This window comes from Motacilla alba, chromosome 4 (genome assembly GCF_015832195.1).
Source record: "Motacilla alba alba isolate MOTALB_02 chromosome 4, Motacilla_alba_V1.0_pri, whole genome shotgun sequence".
NCBI lineage: Eukaryota > Metazoa > Chordata > Aves > Passeriformes > Motacillidae > Motacilla > Motacilla alba.
Genome location: NC_052019.1, coordinates 2,661,984 through 2,679,064, shown reverse-complemented (window position 1 = coordinate 2,679,064; position 17,081 = coordinate 2,661,984). Strand labels below are relative to the sequence as shown.

Here is a 17,081-nt window from a genome sequence, read left to right as displayed (position 1 = left end):
AGGGCTGTGTCCAAGCCCACTCTGGGCTCAGAGCAGAGGAGAGATGTTGGCCCATCCTTGGAAGGCCCCACGGCCACGTGCTGGTCTGGCCTTGGCAGCTTTAGGCTCTGCCCTGGCCAGCACGATGACGTCTCACATCTCTGGGCCTCTGGATCCTAGGTGTTTGGGAGGAGATAATGATAACCCATTTCTCAGGAACTTTCTGAGGTCTCCAGAGGAAAAAAATCACCATAAAAATCTTGTATTAGAAAGGGCTGGGGGAAATGATTTTACTGATGTCATCGTCCTGTAATTCTGCTGGACGTTTCCTGGGAAGCACGTACAGTATGGGCGTGCAGCCTGAACTTGCTGATCTTCTTGGATTATGTGTGAGTGTTTGTTCTGACACTGGCAATCCAGCAGGGTTTGAATGGAGCTGAGTGTTCTGCCCCTGCCCAGTAACATTTCAGGTGTCAGTGAGCCAGGGGGAGCTGATCTCTCCTTCATTCCTGCTTCCACTCCTGGGGCATTTGGGATCAAGGCTCTTTGCCGTGGTCTTCAGCTGAATTGCCTTTGAGTTTGCTCAGAGCACAGCCACTTGCAGACTGCTATGTGAGCTATTTATTATTCTCCTTTAAGACCAGATGCTTGGTTTTAGTGCTCAGCTTGTTCTTCTCATGCTCTCCCGCAGTTCACCCATTCCCTGTTTCATCCACGGACACGTTGCTGCTCCACTGGACTGGGATTTCTCCATGTTCTTTCCCCTTGGGGTTGTATGAACTCACCCATACATCCTTCCCAGCCTGCAGGGACTCCAGCCACACTTCCACTCCTCCCTCTGAGCTTTACAAGATGCACAGCAACGTCCCCATCTTGGATTATTTTGGGATGAAATTGCATGAGGGTTTAATAAGTGTTCTGTGCTTTCCTCCTCAGGTCAACATGGATTTGTGGTTCTTTCTCCTTTTGCTTGGAAGTGGCCTGATAAGTGTAGGTGCTAACAACATTACAACAGGTAAACTTTGCTCCTCATCTCTCTTTTATCCCATCTTTAGGATCAAAGGAGTGAGTGGGAATGTGCTCAATGTCTCATTCCTTCTGCCCTCCACGTAGCTGTAACATAAAATGTTGGAAAGAGGGTGATGAGCTTCAGGTGCTCATGAATGGGGCCCACAGGTTTAGCTCTGAGCAATGTTAATCCTCACCTCCAGGGGCTCTCATGTTTGGACATCCCCATAAATAGCACCTGTTCAGGTTGGGGTTTTTTTGACATTTGTATCTCCTGTTGTGCAGAGCATTTCCTGTCCCGCGCTCAGGATTTGTTGGGTGTTTTATCCTTATTGTTACAGTCACACGAATCTTCAGCATCTAAACCCCTCAGTATCACAGAACAGAATCTCACAGAGGTTCTCCTGTGCTTTTCCCTTCTCAGAGCCACCCACAACAGTGCCCACCTCCCCCAGGAGCCCCACCAAAGCTCCTACAGCAGGTCCTGATGATGGGACCGCACCCAACACAAACAGACTCAACATGAGCACTCCAGAGACTGTTCCTACCACAGCAGCAAAGCCTCCTTCAACCACAGCCGCCAGGATCTCCCCCAATGCCACCACTGGCAGCCTCAACATCTCCTCCACCCTGGGGACAACTGTGCCTGTGCCTCCAGCCCCATCCCTGCTCCCCAGCGTGACGCCGTCGGCCCCACGCACCACGTTCCCCAGCGCGGAGACGGAGACGACGGAGAGGAATTTCAGCATGGTGGTGACAACACAGGAGACCTCTTCTGCTTCCCACAATGGTAGGCACCTCCTCCACCTCTTCTTCTTCTTCTTCTCCAGGCCACCCTGCCTCTGGGTTTGGTTCTTTGCTCTTCTTTTGTCTGGCTGAGCAAAATGGAGCAAAAAAAAAACCACTTTGGGGCCAATTCCATGGTGATGCAAAACAAGAGGACTCTCCAATCTCTTCTGATCTCCCGGATCAGAAGAGGTTTATCTGACCAAAGTTTTGGGCCAAGATCATCTAGTGAAAGATCTCCACAAGCACTAGATGATCTTTGCTTCCAACCTAAACTGTTCTGTGATTCTCTCCTTACATTATCAATTTGCCCCATTACTTGGGCAACTTCAATCTTTGAAAGGTCCAGATGAGAGAGAGTTGTCTCTCTGTTGCCATCCTGATCCCATTCCCCTCTTGGCACATCATGAAAATGACCCCATAAAACATTGTTTGGCTGGTCAGTCCAGGTTAAGAGCGAAAAATCAGGCAAAATGAGGCTGAGGTGACCAGAATTCTTTGCTGAGCTGTTGCTCTTCAGCCATGGTTGGCTCATTGTATTGTTTGAGACCCAGTTTGGGTACTGCCTGTCTCCAACTTGCAATAGGAAGATGGCAGTGCCTGCTAGACCTTGGGATTTAGTAGAAAAACAGGATTGGTAACTTGGTTGTGGATTAGAAAACCCTGAAACAAGATGATGGTGGAGTTCATGCAGGGAGGTGTCAGGTGTATATTCCTTAAGAACCAATTTCCCAAGGGATGTTGGCTGTTGGGTGTCTCTGCCCCTCAGTGAGATGTGTGTGCCCTCTTCCTCTAGGAATCTTTGGAAACCACAGCCCCTGAAGCTGCAGTGAAGTTGTCTTTGCTACCACCATGGGAAGGGTTGAAGGAAGTTCAGAATCCAGCTTTTGTAGTGTTCTGTCACCCCTGAGCTTCCTTCCCAACACAAATCCTTTCTTTGCAGAGTGAAGGAGTCTGGCACAGCCTTAGACACATACATGGGGCAAGTTTGGTACAAATGTAGCCTATATGTAGGAGAGATGGCGACAGAAGCCTTAAGCTGCTAATATCTGGATTTTGTAGTATGATGTCTGCTCATGGTGGGGCTGAATTAATCATTTTTGTGTCTCCACTGCCTTTTTGTGATTTGGGTACCAGTTTTGGTGAACTCCCCTGGTGAATGCCATGACACCTTGGCCATTGCACCATCAACACCAGAAGTGGCTTCTCACTTGATGTCAGCCCAGAGGACAAATGATCAAACCTAATTATTTCTTTATCCCAAGTAATTTATCAAGGAACAAAATCAGTTTTAGGGCTACCCTTGCCATTAGGGCAGCCCTAAATCAGATTTAACAGGAAACGTTGGTGTTATCATGGAAGAATTAAGTGGTGCTCGAGAAGGGGACTGGGCTGGAAGGTCACACGTTGTAGGGGCAGTTCCTCTTGTCCAAACCCACCAGGACTGTCCCCAGCCCTGTGCTGCAGCTCTTACCAGCAGCACTGCCCTGGGAGAGCCAGGCTCTGCTCTCCCTGGCACAGGTTTGTTCCAGTGCCCTCGGGATGAGACATCCAGCCCAGCAGGTAGAGACTTCCCTTGGCTGCTCCTCGCCCCCATCCCTGAGCCCAGCTGCTCCTAATTGGACTCTTGGCTCAGCCACACTCTTAAAATCATGCACCAGTGTTATCTCTTGATATTTAAGTGCTAATGAATTACACCAGTGACTCCCTGGTTATGGGTTTAAACAGTAAGTTGTGTTTGTTGATGTTAAGGCTTGGCTTCAGCTCCTTGTTCTGCTGATAAAAACTCAGGATTTGTTCCTTTTTCCTTACTCAGAAATTCATTTTAACATCTTGGTTTTATAGCTAGTGTTCTAAAGGAAGGATTTACAGGCAGATGATGAGAGTTACTAAATTTGTTCCTGTCTTGGTCTTTGATCCTTCTTGACTTACTGAAATGTCTTGTTCCTTTGTTGCTAAGAGACTTTTGTTTTCTTTTTCTGCAGGTAACTCTGACAGAAGAGGTAAGAATGTTACATCTCATTGCTCTTTACTCAGTAAAAACAATTCCAGAAGCATTCTGCTATTAGAGAGCCCTCCTTAGGACTTCCAAATGTGTTTTTATGAAGCCTCTCAAGCTCTTTAAAAGAGCTGGTGATACACTGATGTCTTAATTTCTGTTGAGCTTTTCTTTCTAGAATGAAACCATCCCATTTCTATTTGTACATGTCCTCTTAGGTACCAATTGTTCCTGCTCTGAGAATGTCAGCATGTCCCTAGAGCTGCATGACCAAAGTCTGAGAAGCCATTCAGGATATTTCCTTTTTGGGTTTTTTTTTTTTGCTGCTGAATTGTATTTATTGACTGTGGCTTACACGATTTGATCCAAACCCATCCTGCAGATGATGGGAATAATTATTATTCTCCTCATTCTGTTGGCAAGCAGTAACACAAGTCCATTTCTTGTAAGAGAACAGCACTTTAGGGACATTTTTCCATCTCTCAGCTCTGAGAACTGGCATCTCTAGCAGAATATTTGCAATTACTGATGGCTTTAGCACTCCAGGAGCGGGCAGAGCCGGGCTGGCTCCCACCTGGAGGAATCAGCTGCCTCTGTGTGTTTTCATCTGGCTCTGATGGGTGCTGCAGCTTTGCAAACTGTGCCTGCTGCTGCTCCCTGTGCCTGGCTCACCCAGCCAGGGAACAGACTGATGCTCTGAGCACACATTTAGCAGAGGGAATAAAAGGGATGCAGGTCCGAGGGAACTCGTTTGAAATTGTGGCTGAGCCTCTGCAGAAATGCTCAGTGTAATTCCCTCAGATCTGGCCTGCCTTAGGCCTGATTTTGTGCTCTCTCTGCCATTGTTCATCCCTGCTCCTGAGGGCAAATTAAAAAAAAGAAAAAAAGGGAATACATCTGACTTCCTGACAAGATTTATATTAATATTGCTGATATTATTATAAATATAGTTAGAAAATCAGATTAAATAAGGGATTTTTAACAAGAACATAGAGTGATGGGACAAGGGGAAAGGGCTTCAAACTGGGAGTAGGTTTAGATTAGATATTGGCAATAAAGTCTTGACTGTGAGGGTGGTGAGGCCCTGGCACGGGATGCCCAGAGATTTGTGGCAGCCCCATCCCTGGAAGTGTCCAAAGCCAGCTTGGATGGGGCTTGGAGCAACCTGGGATAGTGGAAAGTGTCCCTGCCTGTGGCAGGGAGTGGAGTGGGATCATCTCTAAGGTCCCTTCCAACCCAAACCATTCTGTGACTGCTTTTGTGGGCAGATGTTGCCAGCTGTGAGCAGGGATGGGCTGCTCAGCCCCGTCCCTCTGCCATGGCTGCACCCAGCTCTGAGGGACAGCCTGTAAAGCACCTCTGCCAGAAGCTGGGACATGCTCCCAAGTTCCAGAGGAGGGTTTGGTGGCTCCTCAGAGGGGCCAGGAGAAGATTTAAGCCTCCTGGTGCCTTCCAAGCTCAGGACTGTGGGGTGCTGCAGCGCTGGGGGAGCAGAAGGTTGAGTCCTTGTCCCTTTTCCAAGTGGGTTGCCAGCCTGAAGCCCTCAGGCTGGGGCTGGAGCAGGACAGGAGCTGTGGGAGGGTTGGCACAGCTCAGCAGGGCTGGCAGGGAGCAGCTGGGGACCCTCCAGCTCGTTTCCTGCCTGGCCTGGGCTGGGCTGGGTGGGCCATTAGCAATGGGCAAGCTCCAACTCCTCATCCCGCCAGATGTGTGGAAAGAACAGCTGCAAAAAAAAACCCCAAAACCCCCAAACTCCCTGCACCCTGCCCTCCAATCTGCATCCTGCTGCCCCTGCCCACAAACCACACCTTGCTCACAAATCCCCAGCCACTGCTGCCCCGCAGCTCCAGCCCAGCTCAGCGCTGCTTAGGCTGAGCTTAACTCCAGCCAAGGCAGGAGAAAATGGTCCAAGGGTGACTTAACACCTCAGGTTTTGGCATGGCAGCTCTTCTTCCTCTCCTGCAGACAGGATGGAGATGGTGGCTGTGCTCAGAAGTTTCAGTGAGGGGCCAGGGCTGGCTGTGGTCAGGCCACGACCAACCTGTTCTTGTTTTTGGGAAGTGTCAGGATGGAGAATGCCAAGGCTCATCACCTTCTGAGGTGTGCAGGAGGCAGAATTCCCAATAAATTCCTTTTGGGCTGTGGGAGTTGCTGTCACGTTAGGGCAGTAGATGAGAAGGACAAAAACATGCAAAACCAGGATAATTTAATTTTTTTTTTTTTTTGCCACACTGGGTCGTTGCCTTGAAATCATGACACAAAAATCACGTTTTAATAGAAATAACATTCCCAGACCTCACACCACAGAGGGACAAACACAGAAATACAATCAGAGTGCCCTTGGGTAGCTCAGAGATGGACAAAATAAACCCCAGCTCAGGAAATCTGCTGGCTGAAATTGCTGGGACACATGGAGCAGGGATCTGCAGGGAAATGGATGCACAGAAGGTGGGGAAGGGTCGAGCCCTACAGCCTCTTGGGGCTGTGCAGACACAGTGTGGTGGCCCCCTCAGATGGAGGGAGCTGATGGAAAATGGAAATATCCCCAGCTGGCATGGCTGGCATCCACATTTATCTGAAAAAAAAATGCCCTTCAGGGCACTTCTCCTCCCTGGTTGGAGCTGCTTGGCTTCCAACCCATCTGGGTGATTTGCCAGCACCAACCACTGATTCACTGACCTCCAGCACGAGATGGAAATGGCTTGTTGAAAGGAAAAATAAAATCTGTTGTGGGTCTTGCAGGATGGGAGCGTTTCAGAGTAATTTAAGTGTTTTTGCAAGGGAATTGTGAGGTACTGCCCTTGAGGAGCTTCTGCAAGGGAGCCAGATTGGGTCACACTTGGTGCCTGGTGGTGTCTGACCTCTCCTCTCTCCAAACTCTGTTTTTCCAGGGAGGAAAGAGTAGGGGGTTGAACTAGGTGGTCTTTGGAGGTCACTTCCGACCCAAATTATTCTGTAATTACAGAATTGTGGAATGGTTGAGTTGGAAAGGATCTTAAAACTCATCCAGTTCCACCCTGGACACCTTCCACTGTCCCAGGTTGCTCCAAGCCTGGACTTGGACAATTCCAGGAGCAGCCACAGCTTCTCTGGGCAGCCTGGTCCACACCACATCTCACCCTTGGAGGGGTTCAGATCCCAGGTGCAGCAGGAAGCTTTGTCCTCTCGTCCTGTTTGACAAAGAACTGGAAGCAAAATGTGTCTGTGGGATCTTAGAGAGGCCAGAGTTTTTACCCATTTAATATAAAGTTCCTCATCATATACCAAACATTCCTTACACCAAACTCGTGGGCCTGGTAGGAACTTCTCTGCACCCTTAAGTCTCAGGCAGAATGTTTTGTAGATTTTTTTTGTGGTAGATTTCCAGCTGACAGAGGAAATTTCTGCTGGTGGCCACCACGTGCACATTCAGTTGTGAAGAAGGAACCCCAAAATAGCCCAGTCCCACCTTTCTCCATCACTGTTTTCATTGCAAGGTCACAATTTCACAGTGACCAACTCTTGGAGAAGATTGAGGTGCTCTGAGTGGGGGTTTAGGTTTTAATCTGACCTGGGAGTGTCTGAGGCACATGGTGCCTCATCCTTTTTTGTTTTCACTCTCAGGCTGGAAAACTGCAACATCACTTAATGCTATTTATTATTTATTATGTTTTTATTGCTAATATCATCATCAGAATTGTTCTTCAAGCAGAAATTGTAGAGCTCTGCCCTGTTAAATGATGGCTCTGGATGTTTTCCACTGTCCATAACCACACCTTTCTCTTCCTCTTGCAGATGAAACTCCCATTATAGCTGTGATGGTGGCCCTGTCCTCCCTCCTAGTCATAGTATTTATTATTATTGTTCTGTACATGTTGAGGTAAGAGCTGCTTTAATGCTGGGTTCCCTTGTTTGACAGAAACAATTCCTGAATGAACAGGAACGAGCCTTTTGTGCTGTCTCCCAAGCTAAAGGCTGACACAGCTGGTGCTTTGAAAAGAAACCTGTAAGGACAATGAATGAAAATGATGTTTGGGGTGATCTGGTGAATGATGCTCATTCCTTTCCCTGCAAAGCTGCTCCTCCTGTGGGGAATTCCTGCTCTGCCTTTCAAAATGTCACTTTTAGCAGGGTATATCGAACTAAAGCCTTGTCAGTGTGGGGAGAAGCAGGTGAAGTTTCCTTGTGAGGCTGCAAATGATGGATTGAGTAATCCAGGGAGGCTGAACACAAATGTGTTTCGATGTGTTATTCTTTGATTCCCATCTTGATAGCAAGCAGGATCCAACATCCAAACTCTGTTTTGGGTACTAAACCTCACATGGTTCTATTGCCACGTCTGGGGTCACCATTTGTTACCGTGGGTCTTCTGGGCAGTCTGGACTTGGTGAAGGGAAGGAGAGATCTTGACTCCATTTCAGAAGGCTGGTTTATTATATTATGATTTATATTACATTAAAAAAGACCACACTATAACTATACTACAAAGAACAGAGAGAAAGATTCATCAGAAGGCGAGACAGGAATAGAAAGGAATGAATAACAAAGTTCTGTGACTCCCAGAGAGTCCGAGAGCTGCTGCCTCCTGGATTGGCCACCAAGCAGAAACATCCCACACTGACCAATCGAGGAAGCACCTGCTGCATCCCACAGCAGCAGATAACAAATTGTTTATACTTGAAGCTGAGGCCTTCTCAGCTTCTCAGGAGAAGAAAATCCTAGCAAAGGGATTGTCACAAAATATCACAACCACATGGTCCCTGTGCACCTTTCACTGTGAATGGCAGGAGCTTGTGAGGGGTGTTAGGTGATGCTGTAATTGAAATTACAGCACCATAAAGCCTTCTGAGGTCCATTTTTTAGAATCCAGGCATCTGCCCTGCTCAAAATGAAGCATTCACCCAACTCCTGAAAGCAGAACTAAGAATGTCTTTATTCACCTGCAGTAAACATTTTAATTTACTCACCAGTTTGGTGATTAAGTAAGTCTTAAAAAAAAAAAGAACAAACAATTTCCTTAGCAGTGGAAAACTTCCCTCTGTCTCCTGGCTGCAGGCCTGCCCTCACAGCAGTGAACCTGGGGAGAGTTTTGCCTCAGGAGTTCAGCAGCAGCAGAGTTTGAGTCCTTCCCACCTGGCTTTCAGCCCTGAAAGAAATGGTTTGTGTTCTCTGCCCAATGATTCAGCAAAACTCCAAATTTCAGGCAAAGGGAGCAGAAGCAGCTGCTCCGAGTTAACAGCACATGGAGCGGGGATTTGCTGCAGGACAGATCAACCTGGGCTTTATGTGCCCTGCTGGATCAGCCCAGGGAGCAGGGACTCCTTGGGGTGTCCTCTGGAAAGAGCACCCTTAAAGCTTCTCCTGGTTTCCAGCTCTCTCTGGGCTCCTGCAGCTGTTCCAGATGTGCTCAGTGAAAAGCTCTGCTCACAGGCAGGATCTCAGAGGTCCTGCAGCCTCCTGGACCCACCAGCTAATCCACGAAGCCTTGAGAAAGTGGCAAAAAAAAAGGGAAAGCTCTTTGGGAGCTTCTAGATGGTTGTGATTGTGTTCATAAGTTCTCACCTGTAGTAAGTTGAGTCAGTGTGCTGTTATCAAAATCATCCTTTATTCCCATGTGGCCTTCTCCACATCAATTGTTGTTCTTTTTCACACAGTGATAGGCAGCTGGATTAAACCTGTCTTGCAAATATCCTTTGAGCAAACTGTACAAACAGTTTTCCTCCATCATAAAGAAGAAGTGAGATATTGCTACTTCCAAAAGTTTTTTCTGCTCTTTTTATTTTTTCTGCTGTTAGATCAAAGTAGAAAATAAGTAAAATCTGAACCAATAACTTCCTTTTTTGAGAATTTCAGAATTTTGCTACCTTTTAGTGACCTACTCCTTTTGTCAGTATTCCTCTATACTTAGGTCTCATCTGGGAGGGGACCTGGGCTTCCTGGTGGATATTTACTGACTTTTCCACCCCAATTCTCCTTGGCAGGTTCAAGAAATACAAGCAGGCAGGGAGCCACTCCAACTCCTTCCGTCTGTCCAACGGCCGGACGGACGACACAGGTGAGTCCACCTGGTGCCACACAGGCTCTCCCCCACCTCCTGTTTTTGTAGGCACATATTTTTTAATTTCTATTTTGTTGTTGTTGTTGTTTCCTGACCTCCTTTGTTCCATGTTTTCCATGGTTTTGGCAGACTTTCCTAGAGTGAAGGTTCATTTCCCAGCTTTCGTTCCACTGATTCAATGTTTGCCCTCAAGTGGTTGATGTTAAAATGGGTGATCACTTCCAAAATCACTACTCACGTTCCTCTTGAGTTTTCACAGTGTTTCTTTGACTCAAATGAGAACCTTTTTGGGAAAAAAAAACAACAAAAAAAAAAAACCAAAAAAAAAAAAAAAAAACCACGACATCTTTGGGGAGTAATTAAACATTTTCCTGCTCTTTTAGATTAGGATGGTCTCAGATTAAAACTCAGATCTTCACTAACTGTGGACACCAAACTCACATTTCCAGGAGATAAAAGGGAATGCATTTATTTTCATTATAAAAACATTTGTGTACCTCTTAAACATGCACAGATGCATTTTAAAGCCTCGTGTGATGTCTAAATTCTTCTGCCCCTGAGCTGTGAGCCAGAGCTGACTTTGACAGTCTCAAGCTGGGCATCTCCATCCATGTGTAGGCACTGATTAAGATCTGAGGAGACCTCTTAAACTCAGTTCTGATGCTTTTTCAGCACTCCTTCCACATAAAACAAACACTTTCTGAGAAGCACTAACTAGAATTCAGCACCTTTATTTTCTGTTGGCTGCTAAGACCTTCCCTGCCATCTTACCTCACTGTAAATGGAGGTGTGAACTTTATAAGCACTCAGCTGTGTTGGTAATCCTCACATTGGCCTTTCTGGGCTCTGCTGAGCAGCAGCTGCCTTTGCTGCGCCCTCCTGGGAATTGTTTCACAGTGGTGGTGCCAGGCTTCCCATGGGAGAGAGGGAGAGGTTGGAGTTCAAAGCCAGGTGGTCTCCAACCCCTGCATTGACTTGTCCTCAGTGCCCTGACCTGCCTCTGGCAGAGTGTAGATCCCAGAGTGTTAATCATCATAGGATCACTGATTTTTTGGGATTGGAAAAGTCCTTTAAGATCATCCAATCCAGCAGCACTGCCAAGGCCACCACTGACCATGTCCCCAAGTGCCACATCCACGTGGATTTTAAATCCTTCAAGGAATGGGGACTCCACCACTGCCCTGGGCAGCTGTGCCAGGGCTGGACACCCTTTCCATGAAGAAATTTACCCAGATATCCAATCTACACCTCCCCTGGCCCAGCCTGAGGCCATTCCCTCTCCTCCTGTCCCTGTCCCTGGGAGCAGAGCCCGACCCCTCTGGCTGTCCCCTCCTGTCAGGAGTTGTGCAGAGCCACAAGGTCCCCCCTGAATCTCCTTTTCTCCAGGCTGAGCCCCTTCCCAGCCCCCTCAGCCACTCCTGGTGCTCCAGACCCTTCCCCATGTCCATTCCCTTCTCTGGACAGCTCCAGCCCCTCCAGATCTTGTTGTGAGAGGCCCAGAAGTTTCCCCAGGATAGGAGGGAACAGGGAACAGCCACTGCCCTGCCCCTGCTGCCACCCCAGTGCTGCCACAAGCCAGGTGTCACTGTGCTCACAGCAGCCTGGTCTGGTGGAAGCCATTTGGACCAAGATGCTCTTTAACACCCCCTCCAACCCAAACCATTCTGTGCAGACACGAGGACAGCCCTGAAAGCGGCAGCACGCGGGGTCCCTGTGCTCCCCTGGGCAGTGCTGGCCACAGGGGACAGCTGGTGGCCCCTGTGAGCCCCGTGTGAGAGACAACTGCTCGCTTGAAAATTTTAAAAGGTTTATTAAGCCTTAACAAAAATACAACAAAAGGACTACATGAGGAAAAATTGGCAGCGCCAGGAGCTGCCCCTTGTGGACCCCACGTGGCCAGTTCATCTCCAAGATGGATGCTCAGTCTTTAACACCCCTGGGGGTTGCATCAGCCAGCCCTGGCCCTTCCCAAAGTCTGTCAGTCAGCTCTTCTTTGCCATTTATCAGTGGAGGCTGCTTTCTTGTAACTGGATTGGAGGTCAGGTGTTGCCGTGCCTCACCCCCTGAGCACCAAGCTGTTCCATTCCCAGCTGCCCATGCAAGGGACACGTGTGCACGCCTTCTTTTACCTGTCCTGGACAAGCCAGGCTGCTTGATGGTCACAGTACAGGGGGAAAAGGGAACTATGGGGAGAACAGAGACATCTAAACTACAATAACATAACTGTACATCACTAAAGCTTTTCTTAATATTCACACAATAGTTATCTTTTAATTGCGAGAGGCAATCATCACCACATTTCTCTTCACAGAGAAAAGCAAGGCACAATTCTTCCCAAGAATATTTCTGGGTTTCACATTCTCTGAACCTCAGAGAAAGGAAAAGCAATTCTTATCTCATGTACTGCTCCTGTTTTGATCACAAGTGGAACACATCGTGGAAGATTGTTTACCCGAAGGGAATAATTGGATGAATAATTAGTAATTAGTAATTAATTAAATAAATGTTAATAATTTAATTAAATCGCATTAATTTTTTTATTATTTATTATATATTGTTTATTATATGTAATATATAGTTATATATTAATATGATTATATATTTTAGTAGATATATTATATAATTATATTATCTATATTATATATTATTACATATTATATATTATTTTATATATTGTATTACATTATATTATACTACATTATATTATATTACATTATATATTATATTATATATTGTTATATATAATTATATATTATGTTTATATAATTATATATTTCTATAATTTAATTAATAATAATTAATTGATATTAATGATTGATAATTAATAATTGAAGGGAATAATTGGATTCTGATGTGAATGTTTTGATTTTGGCCAGTTGGATCCAGGGCTGTGTGTGTGTCAGGACTGTTGGCTGACAGTCACAAGTGGAGTGCAGTCAAGTGCTTGGCAGATACAGTTTAGCTGTAATATAATATAGTATAATAACATAATTAATTACCCTTCCGGTAAGATGGAGTCCTCCTCATCACTTCTCCCTGCCACGGGGGTCTTGTTACCATAGCCAGTCATCTCCTGGTCCTTCTGTAACGCCTGGTGTCCTTGCAGAGCCGCAGAGCATGCCCCTGCTGGCGCGCTCGCCCAGCACCAACCGCAAGTACCCCCCGCTGCCCGTGGACAAGCTGGAGGAGGAGATCAACCGCCGCATGGCCGACGACAACAAGCTCTTCAGGGAGGAGTTCAACGTGAGTGCCTCTGCTGCTGCCCGCAGGGTCGGGTGCAGGGTCTGCTCCTTGCTTTGGAAACTCAGGTGGCTGCGGAGGAAGGCAGGAGCCTCCCCTGAAGTGGGGAATGTAAACCCGCTCCCTCTGAGTTGTTGTAGTTTTGAAGTTAAGGGGCTCTCAGGCAAAGAGGTGGGAGCAGGAAGCACAGAGGGCGGGCTCAGGGCAGTCCTGGAGCAGGGCTGGGTGAGACAGCACACGTTGTTCTGGCTGCCTTCAGTGAGCTCTACACTGTGGGGGTGCTTGGGCTGCCCTGTTGCTCCTCTCCAGGCTCCAGCCTGGGAGAAACCTCCCTGCAGTGTCCCTGCCCATGGAAGGGGGTGAGAATGAGGTGAGCTTTGAGGTCTCTTCCAGACTGCTCTGGGACTCTGTCTTGGTTTGAAAAGACAGGTGTGTGCTAAGGAGAGCAGGAGCCCCCTCTGAAATAGGAAATGTAAACCCCCTCCCTCTGAATTGTTGTAATTTTGAAATTAAGGGGCTCTCAGGCAAAGATATGCAAGCAGGAATAACAGTTCTTTACTAGGGAAGAAAATAAAAATAAAATAAACCATGAAGTAAATTGAAACAACACTGCCAGAGTCAGAAGAGGAGCTGACCCCCTGTGTGTCAGGGTGGTGGCAGCAGTGCCATTCCATGGTGGCTCAGCCCTCCTGCAGGGCCAGCTGTGGTTCTGCTGGAGCAGGGATCCTGCACAAGGCTGGAGTTTTCCTCTGAAGCTCCAGGGCTGCTGGAGATGGGCCTGCTCTCCCTCTGGGAATGCAGGGAAGAAGAAAGCTGCTCCTCTGGGAATGCAGTGGGAAAGGCTGTTCTGGTGTCCCAGAATCTCAGATTGTATCCAGGCAGGAATGCTTGGCTCCTCCCCTGGGCAGAGCAACTCCCAGTGGGATGATGGAATTTGATCAGCCATGCAGGGACACTCACTGGCCATGAACAGAAGATCATTAATAATTAATGGCCCATGAACAGCAGAGATCTCCTGGAGGGAGGATTGGTTGTGGAAGAGCTAAAGAAAACTGCCCAATGCACAGCAGATAACTGCCCCACCTCTGACAGAGGCAATGGAATACACATTGCCTTGCAGTCTGGGACAGGGGGTTTCTTAAAGGCTGAGTGGTGACAAGGCTGATTCTGTCCTTGAATCTGTGACAAACTGTTCACCCTCATGCTCACTGCAGAAAGCAGAGGGTTCTATCAAACAGCTCTTCAGAGTTACATTTTCCTGAGTTCAGGAATGATCCTGGGTGTCTTGGGGTCTTCCAGCGCTCCCCTGCTCGCTGGTTGCCTCCCAAGCTCTGCCTCCCACCTCCCAGTCCTCATGGCCTTAAATCCACAATCAACAACAAAAAAAAAAAAAAAAGCTTTGACAGAGAAACAGGAATGATTCCTCTTATTTCAGTGAGCTGTTAACCCTGAAACACTATGGTGACAGTGTGTGGGACAAAGGCTGGCCTTCAACTGTGAGGAGTTCACGTACTGTGCTTGTCCCACAAGCTCAGAGCATTTCTTCAGGGATGGCTACAGCCTCTTCTGGACATTGCTGGGCTTTGCAGCTTGGGACAGTGGATCTGTTTGGCCTTGTCAGTACAAAAATAATGGAATGGAATGGAATAGAATATAGAATAGAATAGAATAGAATAGAATAGAATAGAATAGAATAGAATAGAATAGAATAGAATGGGGTAGGTTCATTAAGGTTGGAAAAGCCCTCTGAGATTATCAAGTCCAGCCATTAACCCAGCACTGCCAAGACCACCATTAAGTCATGCCCCCAAGTGCCACATCTACACTTTTATTTTTTAAACACTTTCAAGGATGGTGATTCCACCTCTGCCCTGGGCAGCCTGTGCTGAGGCTTGATGACTCTTTCTGTGAAAATATTTTACTAAATATCCAATCTAAACCTCCCTTGGCACAACTTAACATTGTTTCCTCTCCTCCTGTCCCTGTTCCCTGGGAGCAGAGCCCAAACCCCCCCGGCTGTCCCCTCCTGTCAGGGAGTTGTGCAGAGCCACAAGGTCCCCCCTGAGCCTCCTTTTCTCCAGGCTGAGCCCCTTTCCCAGCTCCCTCAGCTGCTCCTCATCAGACCTGTGCTCCCAGCCCAGGTCCAAGCCATGATATGGCACCATGAGAACGAGGAGAAGATAAAAAAAAAGCCACTGCACTTTGTCCAGCTGCTACAAAACTTGATCCCTTTCCTGGCCATGCTGTGATGAAACCAAATAGGTGCAATGAATGTCCAGGGAGGGGGATTTTTAGGGTTATAAATACCTGATTGCCCTGGACACTTCCTGCCATCCTGTCAGCTGGAGGAAGGGATGGTGGATACCTCCAGAACATTCTTTGCTGTTCAAAGAGGATGTGGAATAACAGTGCTGGGGAAGCACCTCCTGTGCTCTATTGGGAAACCCAGGGACAGTGTCCCCTGTCACCCCAGCCATCCCCCCACCAAAGGCCCCCTGGGGCTGCTCCTGCCATCACTGGGTGGGCTGGGGTGGTGGGGACTTAATCAGGCCACAATTAGCAGCACTGTTAATGAGGGAATCTCACAGGAGCCCCCCGTGGACAGGAATCAGGAATGAGCTCGTTGGTGCTGCCGGGTGGATTCAGAGCTGGAGGCTTTGCTGCCACCTCGTGTCCACGGATCAGGAGGTTCCAGATCTCTTTCCACATCTTTCCAAAGGGATTGGCTCTCTCTGGTCCAGCCCAGCTGTTTAAATGGTCACTTTGAGAACTGCTGCTGGGGTGGAGGTGAGGTGTGTGGGTGGTGGGGACATGTCTGAAGGGGCAGGATGCTCAGATGTGGCATTTACCAGCACGTTGTTCTTTCTGTGCCATGAAAACCTCATGGAAAACCCTTTTACTTCTGCCCTTTCAGGCTCTCCCAGCGTGTCCCATACAGGCCACGTGTGAAGCTGCTTCCAAGGAGGAGAACAAGGAGAAGAACAGATATGTGAACATTTTGCCCTGTACGTGTCAGAGCTGGTTGGATGGGGGGGAAACACTCAGGGGCTCCTGCCAGGGCTCCCCATTCCTGGTTTTGGGATGGGCAGGGGCACAGATGAGGGCATTTCACCTCCCAGGTGGGTGGCTGAGTCTGCTTTAGCCTTGGATAGCTGTGAGGAGAAGCTCCACGGAGCCAGGAGGCCGTGGAGAGGGAAAGGAATGGGAAATGCCAGAAGGGACAACTCTTGCCTGGTGGCACTGGGCAGCGAGCTGCCTTGGGGTGTCCTCAAATATGCACTCTGTGGAAACAAAACTACCTTGGACAAGATCTAGGATCTCTCTGGGTTTAAGCAAGGGGAATTTAGGGGCATAAATGTGTTTTTGCAGTGGAGCCAGGAATGTGGGCTCCACTCCAACACCTGGGTTCTCACTAGGCCAGGTACAAGCAGAGTTGAGGGGGTTGTCTTTAATGCAGAGTTTTCATTTCCCTCCAGATGATCATTCCAGGGTTCACCTGACTCCTGTGGAAGGGGTCCCTGACTCCGACTACATCAACGCCTCCTTCATTAATGTGAGTTTGGGGATGGGAAGGGGAGATCCCTGCCAGGAGCAAAGCCAAGCAGCCTGGGGAACCACTCCCGCTGGAGCTGGGCATTTCTGATCAACAAACAGCTGAGGAATCATAGAATCTTTGAGGTTGTAAAAGCCCTCTAAGACCCACAAGTCCAAGCATTCCCCCAGCACTGCCAGGCCACCACTAACCCATGTCCCCAAGTGCCACGTCCCCACGGTTTGAAATCCTTGAAGAGTGTGGCCAGTTGGTCATCAGTGCTTCCCAGCTTGCAGGGCTGGATGTGGGAAGGGGATGGAGAAGAAATCAAGGAATCCAGCTGGAATGGAAGCACCATTGCCCTCCTCTGCCCCTGGAGGAGATGGGTCCTTTGTGGTTGTCACCATGTGGCCTCAATCAGCTGGAAGGGTCATGTGGGAGATGCAGGCACGTGAAGCAAAGCAAGACTCTAAAGAGCGTTTTCCTTCCCTCCCCAGTAA

The 17,081-nt window shown here is 48.1% G+C and overlaps 1 protein-coding gene across 3 annotated transcripts in view; it reads left to right on the top strand.

The window, feature by feature from the left end:
- Positions 1 to 17,081, top strand: part of PTPRA (protein tyrosine phosphatase receptor type A) — a 122,135-nt gene that overhangs the window by 92,697 nt on the left and 12,357 nt on the right. For all 3 annotated transcript variants that reach the window (XM_038134665.1, XM_038134666.1, XM_038134667.1), the window contains 8 exons: positions 916 to 994; positions 1,412 to 1,777; positions 3,759 to 3,776; positions 7,547 to 7,631; positions 9,733 to 9,806; positions 12,916 to 13,052; positions 15,964 to 16,054; positions 16,526 to 16,602. In XM_038134665.1, coding sequence (XP_037990593.1) covers positions 916 to 994; positions 1,412 to 1,777; positions 3,759 to 3,776; positions 7,547 to 7,631; positions 9,733 to 9,806; positions 12,916 to 13,052; positions 15,964 to 16,054; positions 16,526 to 16,602 — 927 coding nt within the window. The remainder of the gene's footprint in view (positions 1 to 915; positions 995 to 1,411; positions 1,778 to 3,758; positions 3,777 to 7,546; positions 7,632 to 9,732; positions 9,807 to 12,915; positions 13,053 to 15,963; positions 16,055 to 16,525; positions 16,603 to 17,081) is intronic.